This window comes from Pungitius pungitius, chromosome 1, assembly GCF_949316345.1.
Source record: "Pungitius pungitius chromosome 1, fPunPun2.1, whole genome shotgun sequence".
Lineage (NCBI taxonomy): Eukaryota > Metazoa > Chordata > Actinopteri > Perciformes > Gasterosteidae > Pungitius > Pungitius pungitius.
The window spans coordinates 7,972,633-7,999,099 of record NC_084900.1 but is presented as its reverse complement, the minus strand read 5'-3'; the positions used below and the strand labels follow the sequence as shown (position 1 = coordinate 7,999,099).

Sequence of the window (26,467 nt, the reverse complement as noted above, 5' to 3'; positions counted from 1 at the left end):
CCTACCCACGAGACTCGCTGAGGTCTAAAGAATCTGATTATGCCTTCATGAACAGTGACAAAGAACATAATAACAGTTTGTTAATATATCAAGTGGAAGGGGGAAGGGTTGGATTTTTTTTTTTGTGGCAGCTTTTAATTGCCTAAATGATGAGAAACAGAACAAAAAAAAAATAGGTTATTGTCAAATTTGAGGGATCGTTAAGGAAGCACTACAGAAAACAAGTCTTCTGAGAAAAGCATAGCTGATATAAGGCATGACCCTAATGTCACACAGGATATATGGCCCATATGGGTCAGAAATCTAAAAATTACAAAGCTACCCATAATTTGTGATCCGATCATAAATTTATCTTCCATCTCCGAGACTTAATCCTTGTCTAGGCTTGGCAAAACGGAGCAGAACACGCCAAGCCACTAACTCCAATCCTAGACAGGTACACAGCCTCCTCTCTGAGAGATAACTGTTTCAAGCATAGTTTATGTTTATCAAGCACGCGGCTAATTATTTCTTTTGTTCAGCCAGATGCCAGAGACTGCGCAAGTAGCAGGTGGTCACTCGTTTAATTAGGCCAGTTGAGCAACTATTATCAGAGATTAAGACCACATTTAACCCAGAGCGCTGCAGACTGCTCACACATACACATCCCACCCAACAGGTCATTACAACGTGCTGCCGTGTCATTGTGTCATTTTTCAACACGCAAACAGGTCATTTTATTACGGCCGTGTTTTGTAAGGTTCAACAGTGCTAGATAGATATTCAATGTTTTAAAGTTTGTTAATGGCCAAACCAGTTGGCGTTGCTGTAGGGAAGAAAAAATGTGTGTGTGTGTGTGTGTGGGGGGGTGGGGGGGGTTCAGGGTATGTTTAAAACATCACAGACAACACACATAGATTGTGTTCACGGCTCATGCACACATTACACACGCCTCACTGGGAAGGACCGCTCGAGACAATGAGCATTTGGCCGGAGACGACTGAGCTGCTCCTCGGGCTCTTGTTGTGAGACTCTGAGAATCACACACCGGCCGGATCAATCGGGCAGTCCCCACATTGAATCTGCAGAGTCAGCTATTTGGTGCAATGACAATTCAATGAGAACTCATTGATTCAGACCATTTTGTCGTTTTGTTTCAACTGAATATCTGGACCCCGGGTGGAAAATGTTACATTTTCATGTTATTTTTCTCTCCACTCACATGCTGCTTGTTTGAGGTGGATATTAATTCATTAAAGGAAATGGGTGTGTTTAACAGGTTACAAAGATCAATCGTATCTTATCCGACTGGCCTTCTGTGACACCTCATTTTACGGCTGATTAAAACCCTTCCCGGACCAAGGAAACCAATTGTCTGCAGTCAATTTATATCTCTACATCTACTTTATTCTAGACATTGCCCTTCTAAAGTGCCGTCCGTCTTACCTGCTGCCGTCATCTCGCCCCACCATCTCGTACATTTGGGTCAGGTCAGGAAACATGTCGTAATCATTTAGGAGGATGTAGCATTGCGTGTGGTGGCTATGCGAGATGCATTTATGCTGCTCCTTCAAAGCCTTCAGTCTCTATTTGATAAATGCTGCTTGTGAAAATACTAAAGTCATGTTTATTAGTTGTATTTTTTTAAAGAGAAAAGAATCTGTTCGAACTTAACCAGAATCAAATTTATTGGAGTGTGAATATGGTATTTTATGTAATCACAATAGCTTTTCATAGGCTTTTCTAGACATTACAAAGTAGATAACAATATTCATGGTGAATTCATTTTTATCCCTGTTTCAGTGTTTGAGGTCAGAACAATGAAAAAAATAAAACTTTCTGATAACAAAAAATGAAGAATGTGAACAAAACGACCGGGATCCAAACTGAGAACCCTGAGGGATGCCAGTAAACAGCTGTAAAGGGAAGAGTGTGAGCAGTGCACATCCCCTCTCAAGAGTCTCCTTCAGGTCTGGATTCAAATCACATAAACTCAAGCCTGTGCATTGTTCTATTTCTAACAACATGAGGTGTAATAGGAGGACATCACGTAGAACTATACACAGCAGCGGCGGTAGTATTCATCTTGGCTTAGGTTACTGAAGTGTAGACACGTGTGGACGTCTGGTGATCCCTGGTTAGTGAGTAATAAATGACACTCCAGTGTACATACTTCACAATAAAAAAAAGGTGTTTTCACTACTGTTGTAACAATACAGATGGCTTTACATACACACAATAATTATTGCTTTCAAAACAAGGATTTGTAAAAGACACTGCATGTAATCCATCGGTTCCCCCTCAATTAATGCCAGTCACACGCATTTGCCGACGCATTATCCCACCAAAACAAAACAAACTAACCACAAAAAGCACACAAACATCCACAACCTGAATCGAACCTGAATAGAAAAACCACTGAGCAAAGTGATCACCACACACTCATGCAAATGCAAACAATCCGATTTCGGATGTAATAAAATACAACAGAATTGCGGATATAATAAAATACAGAACAGAATTGACGCATCAAATGCCACAAGTTCAAGTGGAGACTTTTTTTCTTCAAGAGTACCATAGATGCACTAAAACAGACTGTGTGCTGGAGTGAAAATCAGTGCATTACATTTAAACTGCTACGGTCACAAATTTAGTGAAACATGCATTTACTGAACGCTTGCCGACTATTGCAACATTTCCCAGGTCTTTGGCTTTCATGGAGAACAAACGTGATGGCGATGTACTGCGTGAGTAAAAAGAAGACCTAGAAAGGCACTTAAAACTACTTGGATATTGTTATATTTCGCACATATGGCAAGCTTTGTCTACATACAGGTTTATTTAGGCGATTGCCAAATATTAAAGACAATGACAACCATGCTATGCCAGTATTATTATGCACTGAGTCATCTACTGAAGTATCCGGTTAAAGAATTTTATAAAATCTCTTAACAGTACTACACCATACAACAAATTTATATCAATAAATGTATTGACTGTGTTTGTGATCACATGAAGACAAGTTTGCTAGTGTTTGTATTACTCTTAAAGATATGCATGTATGAGAGCTAAAGCACTAAAATCACAAATGACAGTGCACAATTCATGTGTTAAAATGTGTGCTACCGCATTGTAAGTTCTATGGCTGACAGAGCAGATAAGTTTGACAGGCTAATTTAAAGGAAAAGTTATGTGGGGTTTTTTTTTTTTTTTATCTACGGGCACAGGCTTGTTTGCAAAAAGGCAAATGATTAACCTGATACCACTTTATGGCACGAGGGTCTTGACCATATCTTTTTACTTATGGCGAGAAAGCAAATAAAGGTATAAATCCACAAGTGCATGATTGTTCCTTTAAGGTTAACAGATACATTTACGCTCTGCGTGGTTTTATTTGTATGCGATACTCAAACCCCTTCGCAGGGATTCACTCCAGGTTATGATAAGGTCATATTATTATATATTAATTTGCCCTGGAACTTTTGTCATACTCAGAGCTTAATTAGCTTAATTACAAAGCAGGTTTGGTTATGACCTAGACCACCTGACCTTGATAATACAAACTTGATTTCCACTTTTACTAATCGCATGGTGAAATGTTAGTGTTTGCATGTGCCATAAAAAGGTTCACACAAGTGTTCGCGTTGTGAACTCTGTTGTGTGGCCACGCTTGATAAAACATCACACGGTAGACAAAACATTTAAAAGAGCAATGCCAGAAAACATTCAGGAATCATCAAATGAACAGGAATGCATTTTGCAAGCTGCAGGATCACCAACCAGACAAAACGGAAAACACCTGCACACTGCGCATGCATGACAAATAAAACTGACATAGTCACAGTAAAAGAAACAAGGCACGGACCTTATACTAAAAACTGCCTTCCTAACAGACACACTGGCTCTGGCTGTAGCTGATTAAAGGTCAGTAGTAAAGGCTCTTTGTTAAAGTAACCTGAGAGGGGTCCCTTTCACCAGCTGCTTTCAGGTAAAAGACTTCCATCCTTCTGATGCAATTAACCATCAAAAGTGGTTTCGATAAAGGCTTAAAGTAGCAGTCACAGAGAGTAAAAAAAAAAAAAAGCCACACACTCCCATCACTCCCGTAGGGGCTTCTCGGAACCTGTTCACTGCCGGTCTGGGCTTGGTGGAGAAATGCAAACGAAAATTAAAAAAAAAAAAAAATCTCAAAGAGTTTCCCAGAGACCAAGACCGCCGCCCGGCTCTCATGGCACGAAAAAAAAGAGGACGGTAAAGGCGAGCCGAAAGCGGACTCCGAAGTGTGCATGGAGTGTCTGATGGTGGCGGACGGGAGTTGCCGTAGCGCCGCCGGGCCTACACGTGGCTGCGGAAGTGGGGGCCACCTTGGATGGGCCGTCTGCTCCGGAGCGGGATGAGCCACAGGAGTTTCCAGCGAGTGCCGCAGACTTCAGCTAGCGCCCACTGCCAAGATCTCTTTGAGCCGTATCTGAAAAGTAGAAAACAACATACATTTGTGTTAAAACCAAGTATCTGTGTTTTAGCCGACGCTGGGACTAGTAGACGGTTAGCGTAGCTTAGCACGAGGACTGCAAACGGGGGCCAAACAGCTAGCCGCGGGGGTAACAAAATCCACCCACATGCAGCTCCAAGGGGCACTAACTGATATACGCTGGCTAGGGGTCTCTGATGGAGGGCCTGAAGGCCTCAAGGGGATGACAAAACTACCACAAATGAATTGCAATAAAACCATATAACTCTGCTTTCTCTACGGACCAAACAAACAAGTAATCCGCTTTATGCTGGGCTTTACAGGTGGTGGTGGATGTATGGTATGTGTTTTGTTCCCTTAGGTAAGGCACCGTGCTGACCCTTTACCACTTTTTCCAGTCCCGATGCTAAGCTAATGCTAGCTTGGCTAGCGGTGTCAATCTACTGAGCCAGCTCTTGGCAGGAGAGCGAACCTGTGGGGCATCGGGACAAACCAGAGTAAAGCACACTCACATTTCATTTGAGAACTGCGCCATTTTCTCGATAGTGGTAGTGTCCTGTAAAGGGGGGGGGGGGGCATGGAAAACAAGATCCTTTAATGATAATTATAATGCTATTCAATCTCTGGGAAAACATTTTTTTGGTAAATAACAAAACACGACAAGGCGTTCGCACCGTTGCAGGTCTGTCAACATTTTTTTGACGTTAGCTTAAAATGACTTTGCGTGGTAAAAAAATCATGTCATCACAACATATTAAGACCGCATTAAGTGCTGTCACTGCCTGCATGTAGACCTCATCTCTTGTTTCGCTTCTATTGATCGCTCCATTACCACCATCGATTGTTTTATTTTTGCGCTCTATCTCATTCGGGTTCCGTCTGCGGCTGTGTGTGCGGCTGCCTCTTTTCTAGATTGCTCTTGAAAAGACAGAATTGGCTTTCAGTGAGGCAAACAAGCTGAACAATACAGCAAATATGGAACACTGTGTTTGTTTCCAACAAAGCTTGGGAAACAGTGGCTGTATTCTGTTAAGAGAAGCCACATTCACGTCGCCATGTTAAGAGCAGTAGATGATCATTTCCTCCGGTCGTTACGCTGTACTTACCGAGAAGATGCCCGTCAACTGGGTGTAAAACAAACTGCTCATGCCACCAAACATGACCAAACCCATGATCGCCGAGACTCGCAGCAGAGCCAGTTCGTGGCGTGTCGTAAACTTCTCCTGCCGAAAGAAGAAAGAATGGAAACACTTGGGTGTGAAATCCATGGACCTTTGTCATCTTTATCTCTTCATGTTTGTTTTTGTGCGGTAAACAGAGCATTTAGCCTCCTCGCGTTAAGACTTCAACATAACCAGTAAATATAGATTAAATAGACCGATTTTCTTATATTCCTTCCCAATGTACCTGGTCTTGTCCGGTGAGTGGTTGAAAGTAATAGTACTGACAGAAGTCCAGTGCCAGGGTGAACAAGCTGAGGACCTGAGTGTAGAAACAGAGCTGCAGGAACAGCCAGTGGTTGTCTTCTCCCACACAGTTATTGATCCTGGAAGCAGGCAAACAGGATTTAAGAGAATACCTTAAATCATTCTGGGCTATTTTCATCTACTTGTTCATAGGCTTTTCTGATATACACCGTGTGAGTGTGTGCGCATCCCTTACCAAGGACAGTGGTGGTCCATCCTGCGAACACAATGGCCACAACGACTGCAGTGGTGGGACCTTTTAGGCCTCATTAAGTTGCACTTATTGCACAACTCCCAGTGCTCTCGCTCTGTGACATCAAAAACTGCTGGTTATCACACGTAGTGTTGCCCTCTGTCACGGACATGGTGACACATTAATAACACAGTTAACCCCACTTTTCTTTGGTCTAAAGAGTTATTAGCTCATAATAATTTCCCAGGGTTCAGGTGACATTGCAATAAATGTGCTCCAATTTATTTAATATGAGGGTAAAACGTATAAGAGAACAAAATGCCATTAGTTACTTCACTTATTCTAGCAATAAACTGTGGGTCCATACCAGCGTGAGGTATGTCGGGGTCCACAGGAAGACGACCGGGATCCGCTGTGGAAGCTCTGACCAGGGCCGCTATGCAGAGAGTAGATGCGATGTAGTAGCCTGAGGGAGTACACGGCGTTTCATTCCGGTTCAATTCTCCAATCCCAATGACGGCGTTCGAGAAAACCTCATTACTATTAGGGAAGTTCCAAAAAGGAGGACACTCACAAACCACTATGGCCCACGGGATGTGTCCCTCGTCGTAGTGCGGATGCAGAACCAGTTTGGGGATGAAGACGCTGTTGTAGAGCCAGATTCCAAACACCATGCCGGTACACAGCCAGCCCATGGGGTCCACCACGAAGTGCAGCCGAAGCTTCATGGCTGCTGGACCTCCAAGGTGGGGGGGGCCTACAGCAAAACCTCAACACACCCACACAACGCTTTATGATGAGCGGATACTAAAACAGATGCCCAGATAATAGGACAGGAATGACCTGACTGAACGTCACCTGGCTTTGTCGCACATAGGTCGATCAACCGGACATACGTGTTTTACTGGGATTGTCCCATTAGTTCTTAGAGTCCCTTCACCAGTGTCACAGAGCTGTGTTACACGTGAGTATTTAGAGTCGGAATCTGTAGATGACTGACCCACGGCGAGATGATGGTACCGTGATACCGTTATTATTTAATAATAGCGAGTAATGAAATCAAACGCAGGCCTATAGGCATATAGGACATGTGTGCCCGAAGAAAAGCCCGACCTTAACTACCTTTACAACACCTTCACGTGTTTCTTTAAAACAAAACATTACAACTACCTGCTCATTTAACTCCGAAAATGAGCAAAAGCGGCTCCTATAAAGGTGCTTTGTGTTCACTAAAGACCTTGTTATCGCACAACCTCGCCTGCTCCATCTTTCATCCTCGCTGATAATAGTGACAGCCGCGAAGGGCTCGGCTCGGTAGCCCCGCCGGGTTAGCTAACACCAGCCAACGTGATATAATCCCCCCCGCGTTCATTTGCACATTATATGATTAAACGACACATACTTCTTTCCGGTTCGCTGTCCTTCTCAGCTCACAGGATCAGTGTGGCTACTTCCTCAACCGAGCCTCGGTGGGCTGGATGGGAGCAGTAGTTTGCTACCTGTGGTGGAGAAATATGTATTTCCGGTTTACCTATGTTTCAAAATAAAGCAGTTCTATTGAACCGAATTTTACATACATACATACATACATATGTGTTTTACATACACATGCATACAACACATATTAAAGTAGCTTTCTAACAGGGGATTGCCGTCCAACATCTGTGTAGAAGGTGTTTTACTCTGTATGTGGGATATGGGCTGATGTTGAATGCGGGGGGACCCGGATTTGACTGTGCACCACAGTGCCCTTTTATTTGAACATTAGTTTAATGTTGTATCCTGGTGGTCTACGACAGCTTTACGCAGTTTATCGTGGACAGGTGGGCGGTGGAATCGGTCAGAGCGCAGTGCAGCATCGACAACGGGGGGGAAACTCTGCTGCCGCCCTCTGGTGAAACACCGGTAGTACATATAAAAGCACTGTACTTCGTTCGCTTCCTTGCTTTAAACGTGTTTTTGAATAGTCGAATTTAATGTTTTAAAAGTTCCACCACTCGCTGTGTTACAATAATGTAATGTATATTATTTTAATCGAAAAAAATAGCAATGTAAATGAGTTATTTTCTGGCATGACATGTCAGTGACGTAATTCAACTTCCGCTAGCATTAGCGGCCGGTGTTTGTTTACAGCAACGCCGCTTAACACAACTACTGTGGTAGTTTCGTCGTATCGTCGGGGCAAAATGGCATCAGCTAACGCATACAAACTCAGGTGCTCCATCCCGGGCCACGAAATGGACGTCAGGGGACTCGCATCTGCCGTTTTTCCAGATGGAGCCTTCGTGTCCGTGTCCAGAGACCGAACCGGAAGAGTCTGGGTTCCAAACTCAAGGTAGCTAGCATTAGCCTGCTTCTGACTAACTAAATGTGATTGTTGCCTTGGATTTATTTCAGTTTCTGCGTAAAGTAAACCTTGTTGTAAGGAAAGGTGCCCCAAAAAGATGAATTTTTAGTCATTTACCGACCACAGTGAAGTTACCGGCAATACATTTGGGTTAATGTTGGTAAGTTAGCTAAGTTAGCTAGCAAGCCGTTTGCTAACGATTACTCAAATTAGCTTTGTCATTCATTCAACTGCAACTCTCCCCGGTGACATCGAAGTTGAATGTTCGCCGCGCGGATGATGGAGAACTTCCTAACGTTCACCAGATTTAGATTGTAATAATGTATTTAGTCTACAAATTAATTTACTGGCCTTTCTTTAAAATATTAGCCACATTGTTGTCAACCACTTGTTCCCACTCGAGGAACACCGTTCATTTGTCATTGCTCTCTTTCCCTCTTCTCTTGACAGCCCAGACAAAGGTTTCACCGAGATGCACAGTTTGTCTGGCCACTCCAATTTCGTGTCCTGTGTATGTATCATTACACCAAGTGAAACATATCCCCGCGGACTCATTGCCACAGGCGGAAATGACAACAACATATGTGTTTTCACACTGGACCAATCACAGCCTCTATTCACTCTCACGGGTCACAAAAGTACAGGTGAGTTTGTTGTGCCTAACTGTTTACTCTCAGGATCATTTCCGCCCCATTAGCACCCTAGTTGCTCCTCTGCTCTAACCCTCACTAATGTTCTCCACAGTTTGCACTCTGTCTTCTGGGAAGTTTGGCACACTTTTGAGTGGCTCATGGGACACCACAGCCAAAGTTTGGCTCAATGGGAAGTGCATGATGACCCTGCAGGTGAGTTAAAACTGAAATCTCCTTTTCCCTAATTTATTTCATCTATGCAACAGTAATAAGCAAAAAATATTATTGGGCGTTAACCAAATGCTTATTGATTTCCCTGCAGGGCCACACAGCAGCAGTGTGGGCAGTGGTTATCTTACCTGAACAAGGCCTTATGTTGTCCGGATCAGCAGATAAGACCATAAAGCTTTGGAAAGCCGGTCGCTGTGAGAAGACGTATGAAGGTGAGAGTTTGCAGGGGGTCGTCAAAAGGGAACCATTTTTTTTTTTATATCTATGTGCCCAAGCTAAAGTGTTTGAAATGTTGCTCGTATTTATGTATTTTCACTTACCATTTTCTTTAAAACCTTGCAACTGCTTCAACAAAACCACATTTCAAATAGTAACTTGTATCATTACTCTGGTGATAACTGGTCATGAATATAGGCAACCATGTTGATCTATTTAACTCTAATGACTCAAAATAGTATTCTCTGGGGATCAAGGGGCTTCATGTATAAAACTCATGATTACAACACAACCCTGTTTTTCTTTCTTTCCAGGTCACGAGGACTGTGTAAGGGGGCTAGCAGTGATCAGCAACACAGAGTTCTTCTCTTGCAGCAATGACACAAGTATCAGAAGGTGGCTGGTGACAGGAGAATGTGTACAGGTCTACTACAGCCACACAAACTACATTTACAGCTTGGCTGTCTTCCCCAATAGTCACGGTTTGTTCATTTTTATTGATATTTAAATGCATTTTTTGAAAGAGCTGAATGTGAGACTTGTAATATGAATTGAACAAACTGATGGTAACTGGTTATTTATGGAATGCTTTTTGGCTTAGATTTCATTAGCACGGGAGAGGACAGGACATTGAGGATATGGAGACAGGGAGAGTGCACGCAGACCATCCGCCTGCCAGCCCAGTCAGTCTGGTGCTGCTGTGTTCTACCTAATGGGGATATAGCCATTGGGGCCAGGTAAGAAATGCGTTTGGCATGCTGCTAACAGACACGGGAAGTAGTTTTCTGGCTAACACAGATGCTGCTTGTCCGCCCACAGTGATGGTATTATCCGCGTGTTCACACCGGTTGAGGACCGCATGGCGAGTCCAGAAGACTTGCAGGCCTTTGAGGATGAACTCTCCAAGACCACCATTGACCCAAAGACAGGGGACCTTGGAGACATCAAAATGGAGGACCTCCCCGGAAGGGAACACCTTGATGAGCCAGGTTAGAATATAGACATTTACTTGATCAAATTATATACAACCCTTTTATTTAGTGGTTCTGGGTCACAACTTTCACATCCAAATCTGTCCGACTGCCGAAAAATGGCAACGCTATTCCTCCGTCAAGATGCTTTGCTTATCTCCCCAAGGGAATCGTGACGGACAGACGCGTCTGATCAAAGATGGGCAGAAGGTAGAGGCGTATCAGTGGAGCGTCAGCGATGACCGCTGGATGAAAATCGGAGATGTGGTTGGAGGCTCAAACCAGCAGATCTCCAAGAGCGTGATGTATGAAGGAAAGGTGAGGCCGGCCGGCTCATTGAGGAGGCAAACCACGCAGACGGGCGTGCAAACGGGCACAAATAAACTCTCCGTCTCCCCTCAGGAATACGACTACGTCTTCACTATTGACGTGAATGAAGGAGGGCCGTCCATGAAGCTGCCTTACAACCTGTCAGAAGACCCCTGGCTGACGGCGCACAACTTTTTGCAGAAGAACGACCTCAGCCCCATGTTCCTCGATCAGGTCGCCAATTTTATCATCGAAAACACCAAAGGACAAGTGGTGGGACCTGCCCCGCCCGCTGGTGGTGACCCATTCACTGGTGAGGCCAAAATTTAGATACTCCGGCTTGTTTTTTGCCTTTCAGAAATGGTGTCCTCAATATTATACAAATGTTGCGTTTAGATCACTGCGATTAAAGGCAATTAGACTGAATTGATGTCCTCTCTAAGGTGTTTTGTTTCTTCATCTGGTAGGAGGCGCTCGGTACATCCCCGGGACTTCCGATGAAAGGCCGGGCTTTGGAGGCGATCCGTTCACAGGTGCAGTATCTTTTACTAAAGGATTTTTCACAATCTGAATGCCAGCAGTGGTGTTGTCTCACAGCAGCTTCTCCTCCTACACAGGCTCCGGGCGCTACATCCCAGGGTCGGGTCCAACCCCAAGTGCTCCTGCGGGTGTGGCCGATCCCTTCACAGGTTAGTTACCTCACGCCGAAACAATTTCACAAGGTCATAAGATGTAACCGCTGACCAGGGATTGATTTGTGAAAGCTTTTCAGTGGCTGGCACATTTCTCCTTTATAGAAAACGGTCCTTTTTTAATGTTGAGCGTTTGTCTTATTGGATCACTCTGCTTCCTACACCACAGGTGGAGGTGCCTACTCCTCCGCCGCCTTCAGACAGACGGCAACCAACATCTACTTTCCCAAGACCGACGGTGTGACTTTTGAGCAAGCCAATTCCTCTCAGATCATGGGTGAGCATGTCATGTGTAGGTGTGATTGTGTGTCGGTGGCTTCACCAGGCTGTGTCTTAAATAAGCTGCTTGAAATCAAAAGGCTCAAACTGGTCGAATAGATATTTGCACAATTAAAGCTACGCAGAACACTTTTTGTTTTTAGCATCATCCGAGCATGTTATCCTTTTAGACCAAAGGTTAAAAATAAAATGTTCTCTGCCTAGATTTGACTGTGTGGTTGTCTAGTCTCTCAGTTAAGAATGATGCAATATTTCTAAGAACTTTATTAATGGATTGAGTTTCTGGACACTTGAGCTGTCCCCAGAGGCGTTGAATATTTCCTCTCTTTCAGCTTTTTACTGTGTGACGGGATCATGTGAGCACACTGTGATTTCTGAGCAAGTTAGACCAATTTAGATCGTCTTACATTACAGACTTCTGTATTTAAGTGGTGAGGCTCAGTTTTGAAAATGTATTTACAACATATTTTGATCACAATGTGATGATAGTTGGTGTACAGTTTGAATTTCCCCACCCATGAGAAACTGCCTTTTTGCATTGTGTGCAACTATTTTTCCTTTACACTTTGTTTTCACTGTTGTTCCCGCTCACTGTTAACAACACCTGATTAAACCACACCACCATTACATTACATGTCATTTCATTTAGCTGATGCTTTTATCCAAAGCGACTTACGTTGCATTATAACCCATGCGTCACATTTTGCCTGGGGAGCAATTGGGGGTTAGGTTTTTTGCTCAGGGACACTTTGACATGGCACATGGGGCAGCCGGGAACCGCCAACCTTGCGGCTCCCAGCGCATCACGCTACTCCATGCGCCACCATCGCCCCCACCACCACAGTCCTAATGAAGCAAAATAACCAGTGTGAAACTCTTTATTAAATTCCATCTCTATGTGGATTTTTCTGCTCCCTCCTAACGTGAGGATATTGTTTTCCCTTTTTTATTTAAAGTCTCCTTTACTGTCAGGGTTAATGCTTTTTTTTTCCTCTCCTCGCTAGCCAAGATTAAGGAGCTGAATGGAGATGCACCTCAGGAACACCGGCTTACAGAGGAACTTCTGGAAAGCCTAGAGCGACTGCTCGTGTCTGTCTCCGAGCCAAACTCTTCCAAGTCTCCCCCAACCATCCAAGAGATCAACCTGCTGTGGAAGGCTTCTCACTGGCCCGAGGGTACAAACATTTTATTCCTACCCAGCTTATGGTCCTTTCATATATTTGTGAATTGATTTAATGGTTGCAGCTTGTGAGAAAATTGCAATGTGCCATGACAAATTTAGTTCCTGGCTCGAGGTGGAAATATGAAGGTGAGCCCAATCTGAGCACCTAGTTGAATCACATTTTTCTGATGAAAGCAGACCACAAAAATGGACTGGTTTGCCTTATTTAACAATTTATGCCTTGGTAGACACTCCACACACCCACTGGTATTGCCACGAGCGCTGATAAAGAGATTTTCATAAGACCATTTTAAGAGGCCAGTTCATTGTGGGATCTGTTGGCAGAAATGGAGCATAACATTCATGACTTAGCATCACCACCTTTTGGCACTCAACAAAACGTGGCCTTAAAAAAGGAAGGAAGGAGCCGAGGGGTGTTCAGTGGTTGCAATCTGCATAACACTGCTAGATGCCATCATATCCTACACACTGGCTGCCATTTTTTTTGCTGCATTACTGTTTACTAACCTAACTTTCATTTCCCCTGGACTTTTAGAAATTGTGTTCCCTGTCCTGGACATTATGAGGCTGGCAGTGCGCCACCCGCAGGTTAACGAGAGCCTCTGCGGAGAGTCGGAGGGAGTCCAGCTGTGCAACCACCTGCTGAGCCTGATGAGGCCCGAGGGGCGTCCCGCCAACCAGATGCTGGCGCTGCGGACTCTGTGCAACTGCTTCGGAGGCAGGCACGGCCGAGCCCTCCTCATGGCCCAGCGCGAAACGGTGCTATCTCGTGCTGCCGACCTGACCAGCGTCTGCAATAAGAACATCCACATTGCCCTGGCCACTCTCGTGCTCAACTACGCCGGCTGCCTGCACAGCCAACCCGACCTCGAGGCCAAGGCCCAGTGCCTGTCTGTGGCCAGCCGAGCTCTGGAGACGGTGCAAGACAAGGAGGCCGTGTTTAGGCTGCTGGTGGCCTTAGGGACCACCGTGGCCTCAGACCACACAGCCCAGGACCTGGCTCGCTCCTTGGGTGTCAACTCTCAGATTTCCAAGTACTCGGCGGTGACTGATCCATCGAAGGTGGCGGAGTGCTGCAAGCTGGTTTTAAAAGAACTACAATGATGTTAATGATTTGAGTGGGAGGGGGGAAAGCGGCACTTCTTTCTTACTATCACTCTGTTGTGCTTGATCAGTCGTGGTGGAAATAGTTGTATGTTCTACAATAAAAAAGGACAAATTAAATCTGCCCACGATCAGCCTGTTTTTATTACTGCAGTGCCTTTCTGTAGCTCTTTGACTCATTTGTTGGATGAATGTTGGGTAAAAGCATGTGTTGACATGCGTGTTCGTGATTAACAGTGTAAAGTTAAATTAATTTCTAACACGTTTGACTACTTCTGCCATCTTACATTTGGACTTAGACCTCAACGTATTGTTGCAGGTAAGGGTGGATCCTGAAATGTTCAAGGTAGGGCCATCCATTAAAATTTTAAAAATCCCATAATGATTCAATGCAAAACAATTGCTGTACTCGGGCATTTCAGTAGAATATAAAACATTTATTGAGAGTTCCCTATTAACACCAAATCAGTGTTGTGAGGAAACATGCAAATTATTTTAAGAGGAATTTCGCTCTTCCTTTTTTCCAAGTGGCAAAGAAACCTCTCAATGACCTTTTTGTTGAAGTCAGGAATGTCCCTGAGAAGTTGCTTCTCCATGGAGAGCATGGCCAGCGCATTGAGGCGATCGTGTGTCACATTGTTTCTCAGGAAGGTCTTGATCCTCTTCAGAGTAGAGAAACACCTCTCGGGTTCCGCCGTGGTCATGGGTGTGGTGATGAGGATCCTGAGAAGACGGACAGTCTCCGAGAAGGTGCTCTGAAGGTCGTTTGCTATGAAAAACTGGTACAAAGGCACCGCGCCGCTGCAAGCCTTGAACTCGCTGTTGTCGTAGATGAAGGACAGCTCAGTTTTCAGCTTGGCCTTGTTCAACACGGGGTAAGCCGCCGCTGTGGTGTCAAGGGCCATATTGGGGAAGTGCACGCTGTGTTGTGGGAAAAGCTCTGCAAGCAGCAGAGTGGCGCTGATGAGGTGCTGGGTGTAGGCGAAGCGCTCCTCGACCTGCATCAGTATGGCGTCACACACCTGTAAAAAGATAAAGCATCGGTTTAGAATGAAATAGAGCCGTTTGGATGAGAGGCATTCTGATTGAACATGACTATATCCAAGTCAAGTATATATGACTATGGTATTAACACCATATGTCCATATGTCTTTTTCCTGGTCTGCAGGGGATTACTTATATTCTAGCAAATGCTCACTGAATAGGAGATGGATTCTATTGAAAATTGTTCTCAATATTATCATACACATAATCAGTTTCATAGATACATGCAAATAAGTTCTTTAAAAATTACACAGATAAAAAGCAAATATGGAAATTTGTCATGATTAATTACAACAGCATACTCACAAAATGTAAAATGTGTAAAATCTCAAAGAACGACGTACTGAATATTTTCCTACATCCTATAATTAGGATTCACTCATGGGGGGTGCATACACACTTACAGTAAGTCTGTGTGAGTGAATAAATATATCTATATATAGACATATAGAGAGATATATAGATAGATTACATCACAACGTACCTCTGTAGCCACCCTGTGTTGTTCTCCTGGTCCCTGCATCCTACATTGTTTTTTGGGCTTGGGCTCCTGGTCAGACTCACTGTCCCCACACAGACAGGACATGGAGGCTCTGGTCCCCCCAAAAATAAGGTTTAAGTTGCTTAACATCAAGAACAACTAGGCCTCTTCTAGAAATTGACCTGGTGTGGACCTGCTATACGCTCGTTATTATGAATTGTGTTTAATAACTGCAATATTACACCAATGATCATTTCTCTAACAGCAATAGCTGCATCAGCCAGTAGCAAATATAGTTATTAACCTGATTTTTTGAATGCTCTCCGTGAACTTCTCGACCAGTGCCTCAATGAACACCGGCTCGATGTCCTTCTTCTGCAGCTGGGTGGACAGCATGTCCACATTTGGCATGATCCTGTGGAACAAACCCAGGAAGAAAACGAAATTCTCGTCTTCAAGCATCTTCTCCAAGCCCCCCGCCCCTCTGATAGTCGAGGGGTCAAAGTTGCCGGAGTCTCTGATGGCCTGGCAACACTCGAGGAGCTCAGCCCTGTGCTCGTACACGGTGTCCACCGCGCGGTTGTGGAAGTCCCACCGCGTCGCGTCCGTCCGCCCGAGCGCCGCGGCGCGCTCGGGCGACCCGGAGAAGAAGGCGGAGAACCCGCCGAGGTCCGCAAAGAAGGCGCCGACGCCGGGGATGTGCGACGTCGCGTGCCGCACGACCAGGTCCAGCGGATGCGCGTAGCAGTGCACGTAGCGAGCGTTCGGGTAGACCTCGGACACCTTGCGCTGCACACCGCCCCCGGCGGCGCCACTGCCGCCGTACGCCTGCGCCACCAGCTTGTCCGCGTGCCCGCCCGGGAGTATGAAGCTCAGCCTCCCCAGCAGCGCGGCGGCGACGCCGTCGGCGGTCGCGTCGCGGACGGTGACGTGCTCGAAGAAGCGCTCGCGGACGTTGCCGCCGGCGTCGATGTAGCGGAGCACGAGCACCAGCTGGCAGTGGGCCGACGCGTCGGTGGTCCGCTCCGCTTGGACGGCGACGCACTCCGCGCCCCTCACTTCCTCCAGGATGTGGTCCTTCACGACGGACAGCATGCACTCCAGCAGCTCGTTCTGCTCCGTCTTCGACATGCCTTTGAACACGCTGGCCGTCTTGAGGTGCTCCTCCAGCACGCCGTCCAGCGACGCAACGAAGTCCAGTCCCCTGAAGATGCCGGGGTTGTCCGAGGAGTCGCTCTCCTCGCCCCCGCGCAGGGCTAACTCGAAAGCCCCGCAGTACTTTACGCAATCGATTATCTTGGATAAAGTCCGCCGGTTTTTATCGACCTCCTCGTTGTGTTTCCTCACCGCGGTCCGGTGCCCGTCGTCCAGCTGGGTGGCGACGTTCGCTCCGCCTAGGACGGCCAGCTTCATGGCGTTACCCATGTGTAGCCCGGTGTTCTCGTGCTTTCTCACTTTTTCAGACAGGTGCTTCATGTCTTGCACTCCTACACCGGTCCACGAGAGGTCCGTCCCCGGGCCTTTAAAAAGCAAGCACGGGAAGCAGAATAGCGCGTTCACGTGAGCGCTCCCAGCGAGCCAAGTCTTCCTGCCGTACCAGTCACTGGAGAAGCTGCGCGTGTGCGACTTCCCTTTGTCGTCGCGAGTAATCTGTTTTATTGTGAGTGGAGGTCGATCAGGGCCCAGCTCTTTTACCAGTAATTTCTCCGCCATGGTTCTCCACTCAAACGGCTCCTGGAGGAGGGATTGGACCGAGTTGCGGCTCGCACTTGGGTCAGTGACGCTAGTACTCGCCATAGTCACGTCGTTCAAATGGAGTTTGTGGAGGCGTCTAGGGCCCGACGACTTTAGCCCTTTGCTGATTATATTTGAAGACTCTGATTGGCTAAATTGCATGTCACATGATTTTATCTTTAATTACCAATAGGCCAAACGTCCTCACAGAACCGCCCCCTGTAGGTGATTCCCCCCCCCCTTAGAATGACATGCAAACAGGGGGACAGAACGCTGAGGAAAAAAGCATGACAGGATTTGAATTGTCAAAATAATTAAACAAATCTGAACTACAACAAGTTTAATCATATTTTTTGCCGAGATGGACAGTCAGTGTGATTAATGTTATAACGGGGAAGTGACAGCTGGCCAATAGAGGTCAACGGGGAGTCACCCCACCTGGAGCACCCCTTCTTGAGCCAAAGAAAAAAGAAAACAAAGGATGATATTAAACAATAAAAAATGTCAATGTTTTTGAAATATGTAATGTACTCAGTTATATTTTAAAAATATATCTGTGCAAAATATATGCTTTTCAGGAATCAAGAATCAGGAAACATGTATTGACTAAACATGGCATACAAGGAATTTTTGGCGGTTGGTGCATTACATCAGACACTAAGACAATGGACAACAAGACAACTTCAGGACATGGGGGAGACTGCAGATTGCAGCCAATATTTCATTCAGGATTGCATTCCAGCACATCCCCGTCTGTCATACCCACGTCCTGTCTTCATGCGCGTACTGGTTGCGCTAGGGACAATCTCAAAATTGCCCGCAGAAAACTGGTCTAAAAAGCACTTCAGACAATTGCTGATTGAAAAAGTATGGCTAGTATGGAAAGGTGGATGACATTCTGGAGGAAGTAAAGAGGATGGATTTTTATCACCACTCAAGCATACGAGACGACTGACATATACATATATATATATTTCATGTTTGAAATATTGTACTGAAGTCCATGTAAGGGTAAGAAAATAAGAAAAAAAACTGGGATATTTGCTGAAATTGATTAGATTGCCTTACCTAGAACACTAGCCGCCATTGTTATTGGGTACATTTCATATTTCAAAAAAACTATTCATAAAAAACTAAAATTATTGACAAATTGTATAATTCTTTTTATTTCTTAACATGAATGAGTCTGCCATAATGCTATGATAAAACTTAATGGACCAAACGTGTAACGGAGTCTGAACCCGGAAGTACAAGTTAACAACATCCGGGTGATTATTTGGAATAAAATTGGCGGTTTGTGTTCGTTGTGTTACGCTTCGTCTTCCGACCAAACTGGGAAATTTAGCTTAACACCTATTAAATCGAGCGCATGTGGACCGTCTCCACTGGTGACTTTTCCTCGGTAGTGTTTGTGCGATCGCGAACACTGTTAAATGTTTGTTATGCGGACAAACTCTGAACGAGTTCGAAAGCTAGCGCAAGTTAGCCAACAATGAACTTTGTGGGTAGCAACTAAAGCTAGCTAGCTAGCTAGCTGACCGGCGTTTTCATATGTGAGCCAGGCTGTTTCTTTTTTTTTTCTTACTAGTCGCCAGTGAATCTTCTCGCATAATGGCAAACCCGGCGTTGTTGCGGAAAAGAGATGGACGATATCTGTGGTTTTCTCTTCTTGCGCTCGAATTTCAACCAGGCGCTGAAACGCAGTCAATCGCTTGCAAAACCAGCAACCTTAAACACATTAACCTGGGACCGTGAGTCAACTTGTACTCTGCATAAAATCTGCAACAAGTACACGGCGTCGTTTAAAAGGTAAATGTTTGCTAAAGTAACGTATTGCATGGCCCGCAGGAATATGTTCGACAAACCAAACAAGGATGCCTTCCACCTAGTGACCCATTTCCTGTTGGAGAGACTCAACCCGACACGTTTTAATGAGGAATACAGGTAAAGCTAAAAACACTTCTTAATTCAAATGTAGAATTCTGTTATTTTATTGTCTACAATGAACTGTTGTTTTTTTGGGGTGGGTTAGGCACTGCTGGCCCATTTTGGGCCATAAAATGGATGCTGAATTCCGCAAAGTTACCTGTGCTTGGCTGCGAGAAATAATGGTGAGAATTTGAGTGTTACGCCGCTGTCCATTTTTACAATCCGCTCACTTTTCAGGGTCTTATTTAAAACATCCTCGTCCTCGCGACATGAGAAATCGTGTCCATCTTTGTTTCCCTTGTTCCCCGGCTGTCCTTTCACCGATGCCTGCGCCTCTCCTTACACACTTAACTTATTTCATGGTGTTACGTCCCTAAACACTGCACGCAACACATGGTCAACAGTTGTACAAGGGACATAAATGGTCCACCACAGTAGAAGTAAACCTTTATCCTTCCTGTCTCACCAGCACCGTATATAGATGTAGTTTCTTTTGCATCACTGTGCACACTATTTTGTAACACATGAACTATTTTCAACTGTCCGTAGGATCAAACTAAAAATGCAGGATCCAAAGTGGTAGCATCCGTGTTGCTCTCACCCGGCGGCAGCAAGTTCGTCAATTTGATGCTTAACTTGGCCAATCATGTCATGCTGCAAGAAATGAAGACGCTCACCACAGGTAGGTGTGGTTTGAATACCGCCCGCAGCCTTGAATATGTTGTTTTATCTGCCACATAGTCTTGTGTATTGTCATCATCAGATGGAAGCTGGGTTCCCGAGGCTGCGGCGATGCCTGCTTCCTCCTTGGACATGGCCATGAAGAGGCGCAACCTGATCCGTACCGGGTTTCTGAAAGCTGCGCTGGCTCAGGATCGTTTTCAACGCGACTACCAGGGACGAGCACAGTGAGTCCTTGGCGGTCTGCAGTGGCAACTGGATCGAAATAGTTCAGTTATGTAGATGGAAGCCTTGTATTTTAACACCACAGGAAATCAGCCAATGTTATGAAATGTAGTATCTCCAACTTGCTCAAAAAAAAGGGGCTGATACAAAGAGAAAATTAATGAACTCATATCTGTATCCATAATACCCTGAGATATAAAAGCTGCATTAAGTTCCAAGGAACACTTGTCTTCACTGTTAGATACAAACTCACGGAGACGAGGATGCGGCATGAACAACGTACTTTTACTGGCGGTAAATTCCATCCACTGCTGTCAGACCCGAACCAACGATCACAGAACTCGTAGGGACAGTCAAACACAATCGAGCACAGAGTGTTCGATCCAACATACCACATTTGCAATCAGTCGCCTGGAAAATCAAAGCTGAAACCAATTTTGTTAGCGACAGCCCTCTATCAGGAGGTTCCCCCAAAAGGCAGATCCAGTTCAGCCGTGGCATCAGTTAGACCTGTGCTTCTCTTCTGCTGGGAAAAAGCCTCTTGAAATGTACACTGACACCAACGCCGTGTTGACTATTCTAGACATTGAGGGGGAAAGTAAGCTTCCGTCTGCATTTTCTGTTTCTGCCTGTCTAGCATTTGAAGTAATTATTGTATTTGATTTTTTTGCCGGGAGGCAGATACCTGGGCAGTCCCTGAGCAGTGCTCTGTCCGTCACTAGTCCTCCCTACAGCATCCCTGCTCTCTGATGACCGAGGCGAATTGAGAGAAATCGCCACGGACAGATACGGAGCAGACAATCTTTAATTCTACATGATTTGGTTGTGCACAAAAACGCATAGCTGAGCTTTAATGCAGCTTTTTGACCTGAGGGGGACGCGTTAATCAAAGTAACAACCTCAGGCTGATCGTGAAATGTTGACTTTGTATAAGCATGTGCGGTAGACTTGTTGTGGAATCGCTCTCTCAACTGGGTCTTTGACAAATGTCCCCCCCCCTCTTATGAGGCCACCTGAAACGGTTTGCAATCAGTCGCCTTGAAAATCAAAGCTGGAACCAATTTTGCTAGAGACGTCTTATCGTGTTCCCAAAAAATTAGATTTAGTTCGGCCGTGTCATCGCTACACTTGTGCTTTTCTTCTGCTGGGAAAACGCCTCTTAAAATGTACTCTGACAGAAACGTTGCGTTGAAGATTCTAGAAATTTGTTTTCAAAATGACATGGCAATGTTTGGTTTTTTGCGCGTGGAGTTTCTGCTGCAACTAGTCAATTATTTCTTAAAAAATATATATAAAGTTTTGGGGTTTTCCCCTTTTTTTTGAAGGGCGCTGGTGAAGTCAAGGATGGAATCAAGAGCAGAGGGTGCCAAGTATAATGAACTATCAAAGTATGTATTAATTTTCTTCCCCTCTCCCTTTTATAACAGTTATGACTTAGTCCAGTAGCTTAATCTGTCTTTGTACTTTCAGGCGTCACAGCAGTGCTTCAAAGCAGGATGGGGGTTCTGTAGCGGAAAAGATCAAAATGGTATGTAGTGTTTTCTCCCTGAACATGTTTTTATTTTCCCTGGAGCTTACAGAAGTACTTGGTTGTCTTCAGGTGCGCTCCTTGTGGTCCGACGTCGAAGGAATGCTGTCGACCAACAAAGAGGCGCAGCATATTGTGGAGTCTGTTTTGAACGGGGATGTAGACCAATACAAGCTGGACGGGACGGGTCGAGTCCTGCAAATTTCTCCCAGTCTGCTGGAGAGAATTGAACAGCTCCCACATCAGGTAGGAATGAAGATATGGGTCAGTTCCAGTGTTTCCCACAGAACAAATACTCGCAACATACAACTATACACAATTGACACTAGTACGCATTTCACACCCTAGTTACAGCCATTCATGCGCAAAGTCTGCAACATTAACACACTGACAACATCGTATTGGAAAAAATATTTTTTGTGTAAAGGTGTTCATGAGAGACCAACCTTTTTTGTGAATTTTCGCCAGCCGTCTTCTCTGCACCAAATAGGCTTGGCCACGTGTGTGTGTGTGAGAGAATCACCGTCAAAATTCGAGAGTCTCAATCAGTTTGGTTTCCTGGTGTGTTTACTTTCCAGTTGAGTTCAGGGAATGTGTACGAGGGTGGCCAGCTGAACCTCCTGTGCGTGCTGGAGCTGACGAACCATGCGCTGCAGCTCCTGAAAGAAGAGCGCGTTCGGGTCTCTCATGCCCCAAAGCCTGAATTCCCGGCTCTGCAACTGCAGGAGAGATGTCAGCAGATGGCCCGGGCGCTGCAGAACCTTCACCTCCTCAGGTACTCATTGAGCTGACACTGACTGTTGAGGGGACATTAGTAAGCATGGAGAAGTTGGCTCTAAATGGTAGCTGGTTAGCCGAGTTGAGATCCGGTGTATTAACGATTTTTTTTTCCAAGACAAAAGATTTCCAAGGAAGAAATTCCTGAGGTCAGAAATTCCATCAAAAAGTTGGAAGCTGCATGGGACAGGAAGTGGATGGATATTCTGAGAGACACACCCCTGGTCTCATTTCTGAATGAAGATCCTGTGAGTGGTCCTTTTCAGATTTTGGCACTCTACCGTAACAGTGTAATCTATATACTTTAAAAAGGCAATCTTGTACTCGAAAGGTATTTCACTGGAATTCAATGTCTGTTTTTTATTGGCTTTAGACTCTCGGCTTCCTCTCCCCAATGGCTCCACTGTCTTTTGAACCGGCAGCTGACACGAGCTACGAAATCAGTGTCTTCTACCAGTACCCCGCGACACTTCTTGGTACGCTAAATCAGATTCTTCACGTGTTGGGCATGTATGCATTTTGGTCTGCCGCAATGTTTTTGATTTCTTTTCATATAATAATGTTTCGTAATCATTTTTCAGATAGGCCTGCAGAAAGTAAAACACCAGAGGCCACCCCCCTGAGGTCTACTAACCTTAAGAGGTAATGCAATGCAGCCCTTAAGGGCAAAGTAAGCTTATGTCTGCAGTTTCAATTCAAAGGGATTGTTTCACTGCCACAAACACACGTGTTGAACATTCTAGACGTTGAGGGGAAACAAAGCTTTGCCTGTTTAGTATTTGAAGTAATTGTTGTATTTGCATTTTGCCGGGAGGCAGATACCTGGGCAGTCCCTGAGCAGTGCTCTGTCCGTCACTAGTCCTCCCTACAGCATCCCTGCTCTCTGATGACCGAGGCGAATTGAGAGAAATCGCCACGGACAGATACGGAGCAGACAATCTTTAATTCTACATGACTTAGTTGTATAATTAAGTATAAAAAACGCAGGAATAACTGCGCTTAAATACAGAGGGGACAAGGTACAGGAAGTAACAACCTCAGTGAATGAAATGTTGACTTGTATAAGCACTTACAGTAGACTTGTCTGGGTCATTATATATACCTTTAAGTAAAAACAAAATAATATATTAATCAGTCTACCATGGGCTCTGAGATTAGCACTGAGCAAAGGCCACACAGTCATGTTACTGCCTTCAGCTTACCCGAGCTTCCCTGCGTTGTGATGGAAAAGTACTTGGTCAATTAAATATTGATGTGCACGCTGTTCTTAAATTAGAAGCCATGTTTTTGTCGTTTGAAAACAGCTCCGGCCCTGCAACAGCTGTGAGAAGTGAAAGTCCTGTCGCCACTGCTCGCGTTTCATCACAGGCGAACAGCTCTCTTGACTGGCTCTTGGACACATCTCCCTACCCCCCGCTGAGTGCTCCATCAGTACCACCCCCCCAGGCCAGTGTTTGCATTTACCTAATCCGTATAGAGATCAGCTACTATTTTGAGTGTTAAACAATGTTTAACAAAGCGGGGTTCTTTTTCTGTTTTTAGGCCAGTGTCAGGAAGACGGCCCATTTTCACCAGAAGGTGGCAACAAAGAGGACCAAGACTCCAGATAGGTCCAATATATTAGACATGGAATGTGATAACCTCGCTGATCAGGTATTGTAACTTTCAATCCTATGGCATTTTTTTAAAATGCTGGAATGTAAGATGTTCTAAATACTGTGTTTAGTTATATCATTTTTTCAAATTAAGAATTTTATAGAAGTTTTTTTTCTTTTTTTCGAAGCTGTAATAATGATTTTCTTTCTTTGTAAGACATTCGTCTATGGGGCTCGATTTTTATAGCAAAGCTCCTGAACAAAGTGTGCATTATAGTTTGCAGATGCTGTAACTACAACCAGTCCCCAAGAAGGCCGAGTGACGGGTCTCGACCTGGACGGCCTTCTAGGCACTCTCCACGGAGATCCCTTCTCTACTAGAAAGCAGCTGACACGTACACCGGAGAGCTTGAGTAAGTTCTGAGCTGAAACATTTTCTTCCATTTAAAAATAATAATAAAGTAGCTGCAAATTCCAGTCAAGAGGGACACATTAAGCAATCAGTTTTCTTTTTAATTCAATTACTAAATATAGTATGTTTTTTAAAACTTCTTTTTCTTTTTCAGTTCTGGATGTGAAGACCTCCTGGCGCAAGGCAGTTGAGGAAGATGAAGCCGAGAAAAGCGGGCGGTTGGCAAAGGTCAACAACAGCTTGAAAGGGTTTCTCTCTCCTGTCAACGAGCAGGGCCTCTCCTCCAAATCCACCCTGTTTTGGGACACCTTCAACGCGGAGGCGTTCGACAGCCCGAGCGGCACGGGCAGCAGCGCCGTCCAGTTCAGCCTCGACCAGGAAACGCTCCCCGAAATGCCGAGCTACGACAGTCTTCTGAGCCTCGAAGACGAAGCGGTGGACATGAAGAGCGCGGACGACGAGCTCCGGCTATCCTTCCTGAAGAGTGAGGAGACGTCGTCGCTGACCACGCGCCATCACCCGGCTCCGGGCCAGCGGCGGCGTGGAAGTGGCTCCTCAATGGAAAGCCGGACGAGGACGCCGGAGGTTAACGGAGAACGGCATGATCAGACTGAAGAGAGAGACTGGCCAGCGGCGCGCGCCGAGTCGGTGGATGCCACGGACACGGTGTTCTCACTGGACCTGGACGCGCTGGAGACGCCGCCTCACACGAGGAAGCGGGAATACAGCCTCCCAGAACTGATCACATTCTCCCCGATAGATGACTTGACGTGTTGACTGCGTTCATGTTAAAAACCACTGTTCGGTGTCACCGCTTTCTGAATTTAATAATGTAATTTTTGTTCATAGCTGTATAACCTTTTTCATGGTAGTTTCTTTAAAATGAATATTAACTGCTTCAATAAAAAGAAGTAAATTAAATTGTTATGTTTGAGAAGAGGACAACTTGTTTTTATTTCAGGGATCTATTTATACATTGAAATAAGTCACCGTAAGGGTTAAATATTAATGGGTAAAGGTAACATTTGAAACATTTATGGCAAGCATAAAATATTGAATCATTACTTAACTAACTAAAGCAAATTAGTGTGTGAAACCATCTGAACTTCAATGCAAAATGTTTTGTTGGAAGAGAATAGATTTAAGGTTGGATGCATATTCTGCATTATATTCAAATTAACTGGTCAAAATACAGTATTGGAAAAGGGGACAGGACAAATTGGTCACTAAATGATGGTTCTTGCACATTGAACACCACTCAGTCTTGTCACAACACCAGTTGTGACATGATGTGAATATTTGCAGTGTAAGGACTTTGCCAAAAGGGAAATTCATGTGATTGCAGAGAATGTTGCAACTTTTATGAATTGATATAACAAAATCAACTAGAAAATTAATTGCCTGCAGAAAATTCATTGAAATGCTAAAAGCTCAAAATACAGAAATGGGAGAAGCTGAAATGAATATATATTTGCTGAAAATACAAGGATGACAAAAGCTTAAATGAACCATACACAATAATGTAAAACTCTGAAATGGACCCAAAATCTAATGGAACATAGTGATTATGAAAAAAGTATAACAAGCTGTTTTTTATAAAATAGGTTAGACTTTTATCAACATTTTAAAGTTAAACTGGTGTCTCTAGCTGAAAGATGAAGTGTTAAGTTTAAGAGGATTTGAAAGCCATGTTTAAAAAGTATATTAATATAAATATAAGAACGCTGAAAAGTCATAGCACCCCTCTCTTGAATAAGCTGATCATTTTAATATTTGAACGGTTTTAATAGCTAAAAGTGTATTATTTTTTTTAGGAGTTTAGGAGGGTGTAACGGAAGAAATAGAATAACTAGAAAATGCATTTTGTGCTGAAAATGCGTTGGAATGCATAAAGCTGAAATTAATTTCAGAAAGTTGCTTAAAATAGAAAAATGAAAAAGAAAATAATTTGCTGAAATAATAAAAATTGCTGAAAAAGCAGAAATGAG

At 44.6% G+C, this 26,467-nt stretch overlaps 4 protein-coding genes and 2 non-coding genes across 7 annotated transcripts; 4 read left to right on the top strand and 2 right to left on the bottom strand.

Annotated features, from left to right (window-relative positions):
- Positions 1-1,642: 1,642 nt before the first annotated feature.
- On the bottom strand, positions 1,643-7,605 carry zdhhc21 (zinc finger DHHC-type palmitoyltransferase 21). Its single transcript, XM_037480545.2, has 8 exons — positions 7,512-7,605; positions 6,684-6,878; positions 6,477-6,575; positions 6,113-6,224; positions 5,858-5,996; positions 5,557-5,673; positions 4,963-5,006; positions 1,643-4,447 (listed from the first exon to the last, which is right to left on the bottom strand). The coding sequence occupies exons 2-8, from the start codon at positions 6,835-6,837 to the stop codon at positions 4,315-4,317; spliced, it is 798 nt and encodes a 265-aa protein (XP_037336442.1). The 5' UTR covers positions 6,838-6,878; positions 7,512-7,605; the 3' UTR covers positions 1,643-4,314.
- Positions 7,606-8,189: 584 nt separating this feature from the next.
- Positions 8,190-14,197, top strand: plaa (phospholipase A2-activating protein). The gene is made up of 14 exons (XM_037479043.2): positions 8,190-8,444; positions 8,907-9,100; positions 9,201-9,301; positions 9,411-9,531; positions 9,850-10,017; positions 10,137-10,272; positions 10,355-10,524; positions 10,673-10,824; positions 10,909-11,128; positions 11,283-11,348; positions 11,433-11,504; positions 11,677-11,784; positions 12,791-12,961; positions 13,505-14,197. Exons 1-14 carry the CDS (start codon positions 8,296-8,298, stop codon positions 14,071-14,073), a joined length of 2,397 nt encoding a protein of 798 aa, XP_037334940.2. The 5' UTR covers positions 8,190-8,295; the 3' UTR covers positions 14,074-14,197.
- Positions 14,198-14,240: 43 nt separating this feature from the next.
- On the bottom strand, positions 14,241-17,311 carry LOC119222416 (zinc finger MYM-type protein 1-like). Its single transcript, XM_037479045.2, has 3 exons — positions 15,903-17,311; positions 15,602-15,710; positions 14,241-15,095 (listed from the first exon to the last, which is right to left on the bottom strand). The coding sequence occupies exons 1-3, from the start codon at positions 17,309-17,311 to the stop codon at positions 14,511-14,513; spliced, it is 2,103 nt and encodes a 700-aa protein (XP_037334942.2). The 3' UTR covers positions 14,241-14,510.
- Positions 17,242-25,406, top strand: haus6 (HAUS augmin-like complex, subunit 6). Of its 2 annotated transcripts, none has more exons than XM_062561195.1 (16): positions 17,242-17,371; positions 19,181-19,276; positions 19,365-19,443; positions 19,811-19,943; positions 20,025-20,169; positions 21,493-21,555; positions 21,638-21,695; positions 21,768-21,941; positions 22,274-22,470; positions 22,591-22,720; positions 22,846-22,948; positions 23,054-23,114; positions 23,777-23,918; positions 24,015-24,125; positions 24,345-24,480; positions 24,634-25,406. In XM_062561195.1, exons 1-16 carry the CDS (start codon positions 17,310-17,312, stop codon positions 25,254-25,256), a joined length of 2,313 nt encoding a protein of 770 aa, XP_062417179.1. In that variant the 5' UTR covers positions 17,242-17,309; the 3' UTR covers positions 25,257-25,406. The 2 variants fall into 2 exon arrangements, with proteins under 2 accessions (XP_062417179.1, XP_037334941.2); XM_037479044.2 differs by lacking the exon at positions 17,242-17,371 and adding an exon at positions 18,300-19,083.
- LOC119223883 (small Cajal body-specific RNA 8) lies at positions 20,839-20,970 on the top strand. The gene has a single exon (XR_005121037.1). It is a non-coding gene; the product is annotated as a small Cajal body-specific RNA 8 (non-coding RNA).
- On the top strand, positions 23,281-23,412 carry LOC119223823 (small Cajal body-specific RNA 8). The gene has a single exon (XR_005120982.2). It is a non-coding gene; the product is annotated as a small Cajal body-specific RNA 8 (non-coding RNA).
- Positions 25,407-26,467: the final 1,061 nt, after the last annotated feature.

What these genes read in the sequence shown, in the direction of transcription:
- plaa (XM_037479043.2), top strand. Translation starts at nt 8,296, where the DNA reads ATGGCATCAGCTAACGCATACAAACTCAGGTGCTCCATCCCGGGCCAC. An exon ending in CACGGGTCACAAAAGTACAG is followed by an intron (nt 9,101 to 9,200) that starts GTGAGTTTGTTG and finishes TGTTCTCCACAG; the next exon opens with TTTGCACTCTGTCTTCTGGG. An exon ending in CAATTCCTCTCAGATCATGG is followed by an intron (nt 11,785 to 12,790) that starts GTGAGCATGTCA and finishes TCTCCTCGCTAG; the next exon opens with CCAAGATTAAGGAGCTGAAT.
- zdhhc21 (XM_037480545.2), bottom strand. Translation starts at nt 6,837, where the DNA reads ATGAAGCTTCGGCTGCACTTCGTGGTGGACCCCATGGGCTGGCTGTGT. An exon ending in CCCGTGGGCCATAGTGGTTT is followed by an intron (nt 6,576 to 6,683) that starts GTGAGTGTCCTC and finishes GTACTCCCTCAG; the next exon opens with GCTACTACATCGCATCTACT. An exon ending in ATGGACCACCACTGTCCTTG is followed by an intron (nt 5,997 to 6,112) that starts GTAAGGGATGCG and finishes GCCTGCTTCCAG; the next exon opens with GATCAATAACTGTGTGGGAG.
- LOC119222416 (XM_037479045.2), bottom strand. Translation starts at nt 17,311, where the DNA reads ATGGCGGAGAAATTACTGGTAAAAGAGCTGGGCCCTGATCGACCTCCA. An exon ending in GAGAGCATTCAAAAAATCAG is followed by an intron (nt 15,711 to 15,902) that starts GTTAATAACTAT and finishes TGGGGGGACCAG; the next exon opens with AGCCTCCATGTCCTGTCTGT. An exon ending in AACACAGGGTGGCTACAGAG is followed by an intron (nt 15,096 to 15,601) that starts GTACGTTGTGAT and finishes ATCTTTTTACAG; the next exon opens with GTGTGTGACGCCATACTGAT.
- haus6 (XM_037479044.2), top strand. Translation starts at nt 18,944, where the DNA reads ATGGCAAACCCGGCGTTGTTGCGGAAAAGAGATGGACGATATCTGTGG. An exon ending in CGTTTTAATGAGGAATACAG is followed by an intron (nt 19,277 to 19,364) that starts GTAAAGCTAAAA and finishes GGGGTGGGTTAG; the next exon opens with GCACTGCTGGCCCATTTTGG. An exon ending in TAGCGGAAAAGATCAAAATG is followed by an intron (nt 21,696 to 21,767) that starts GTATGTAGTGTT and finishes GGTTGTCTTCAG; the next exon opens with GTGCGCTCCTTGTGGTCCGA.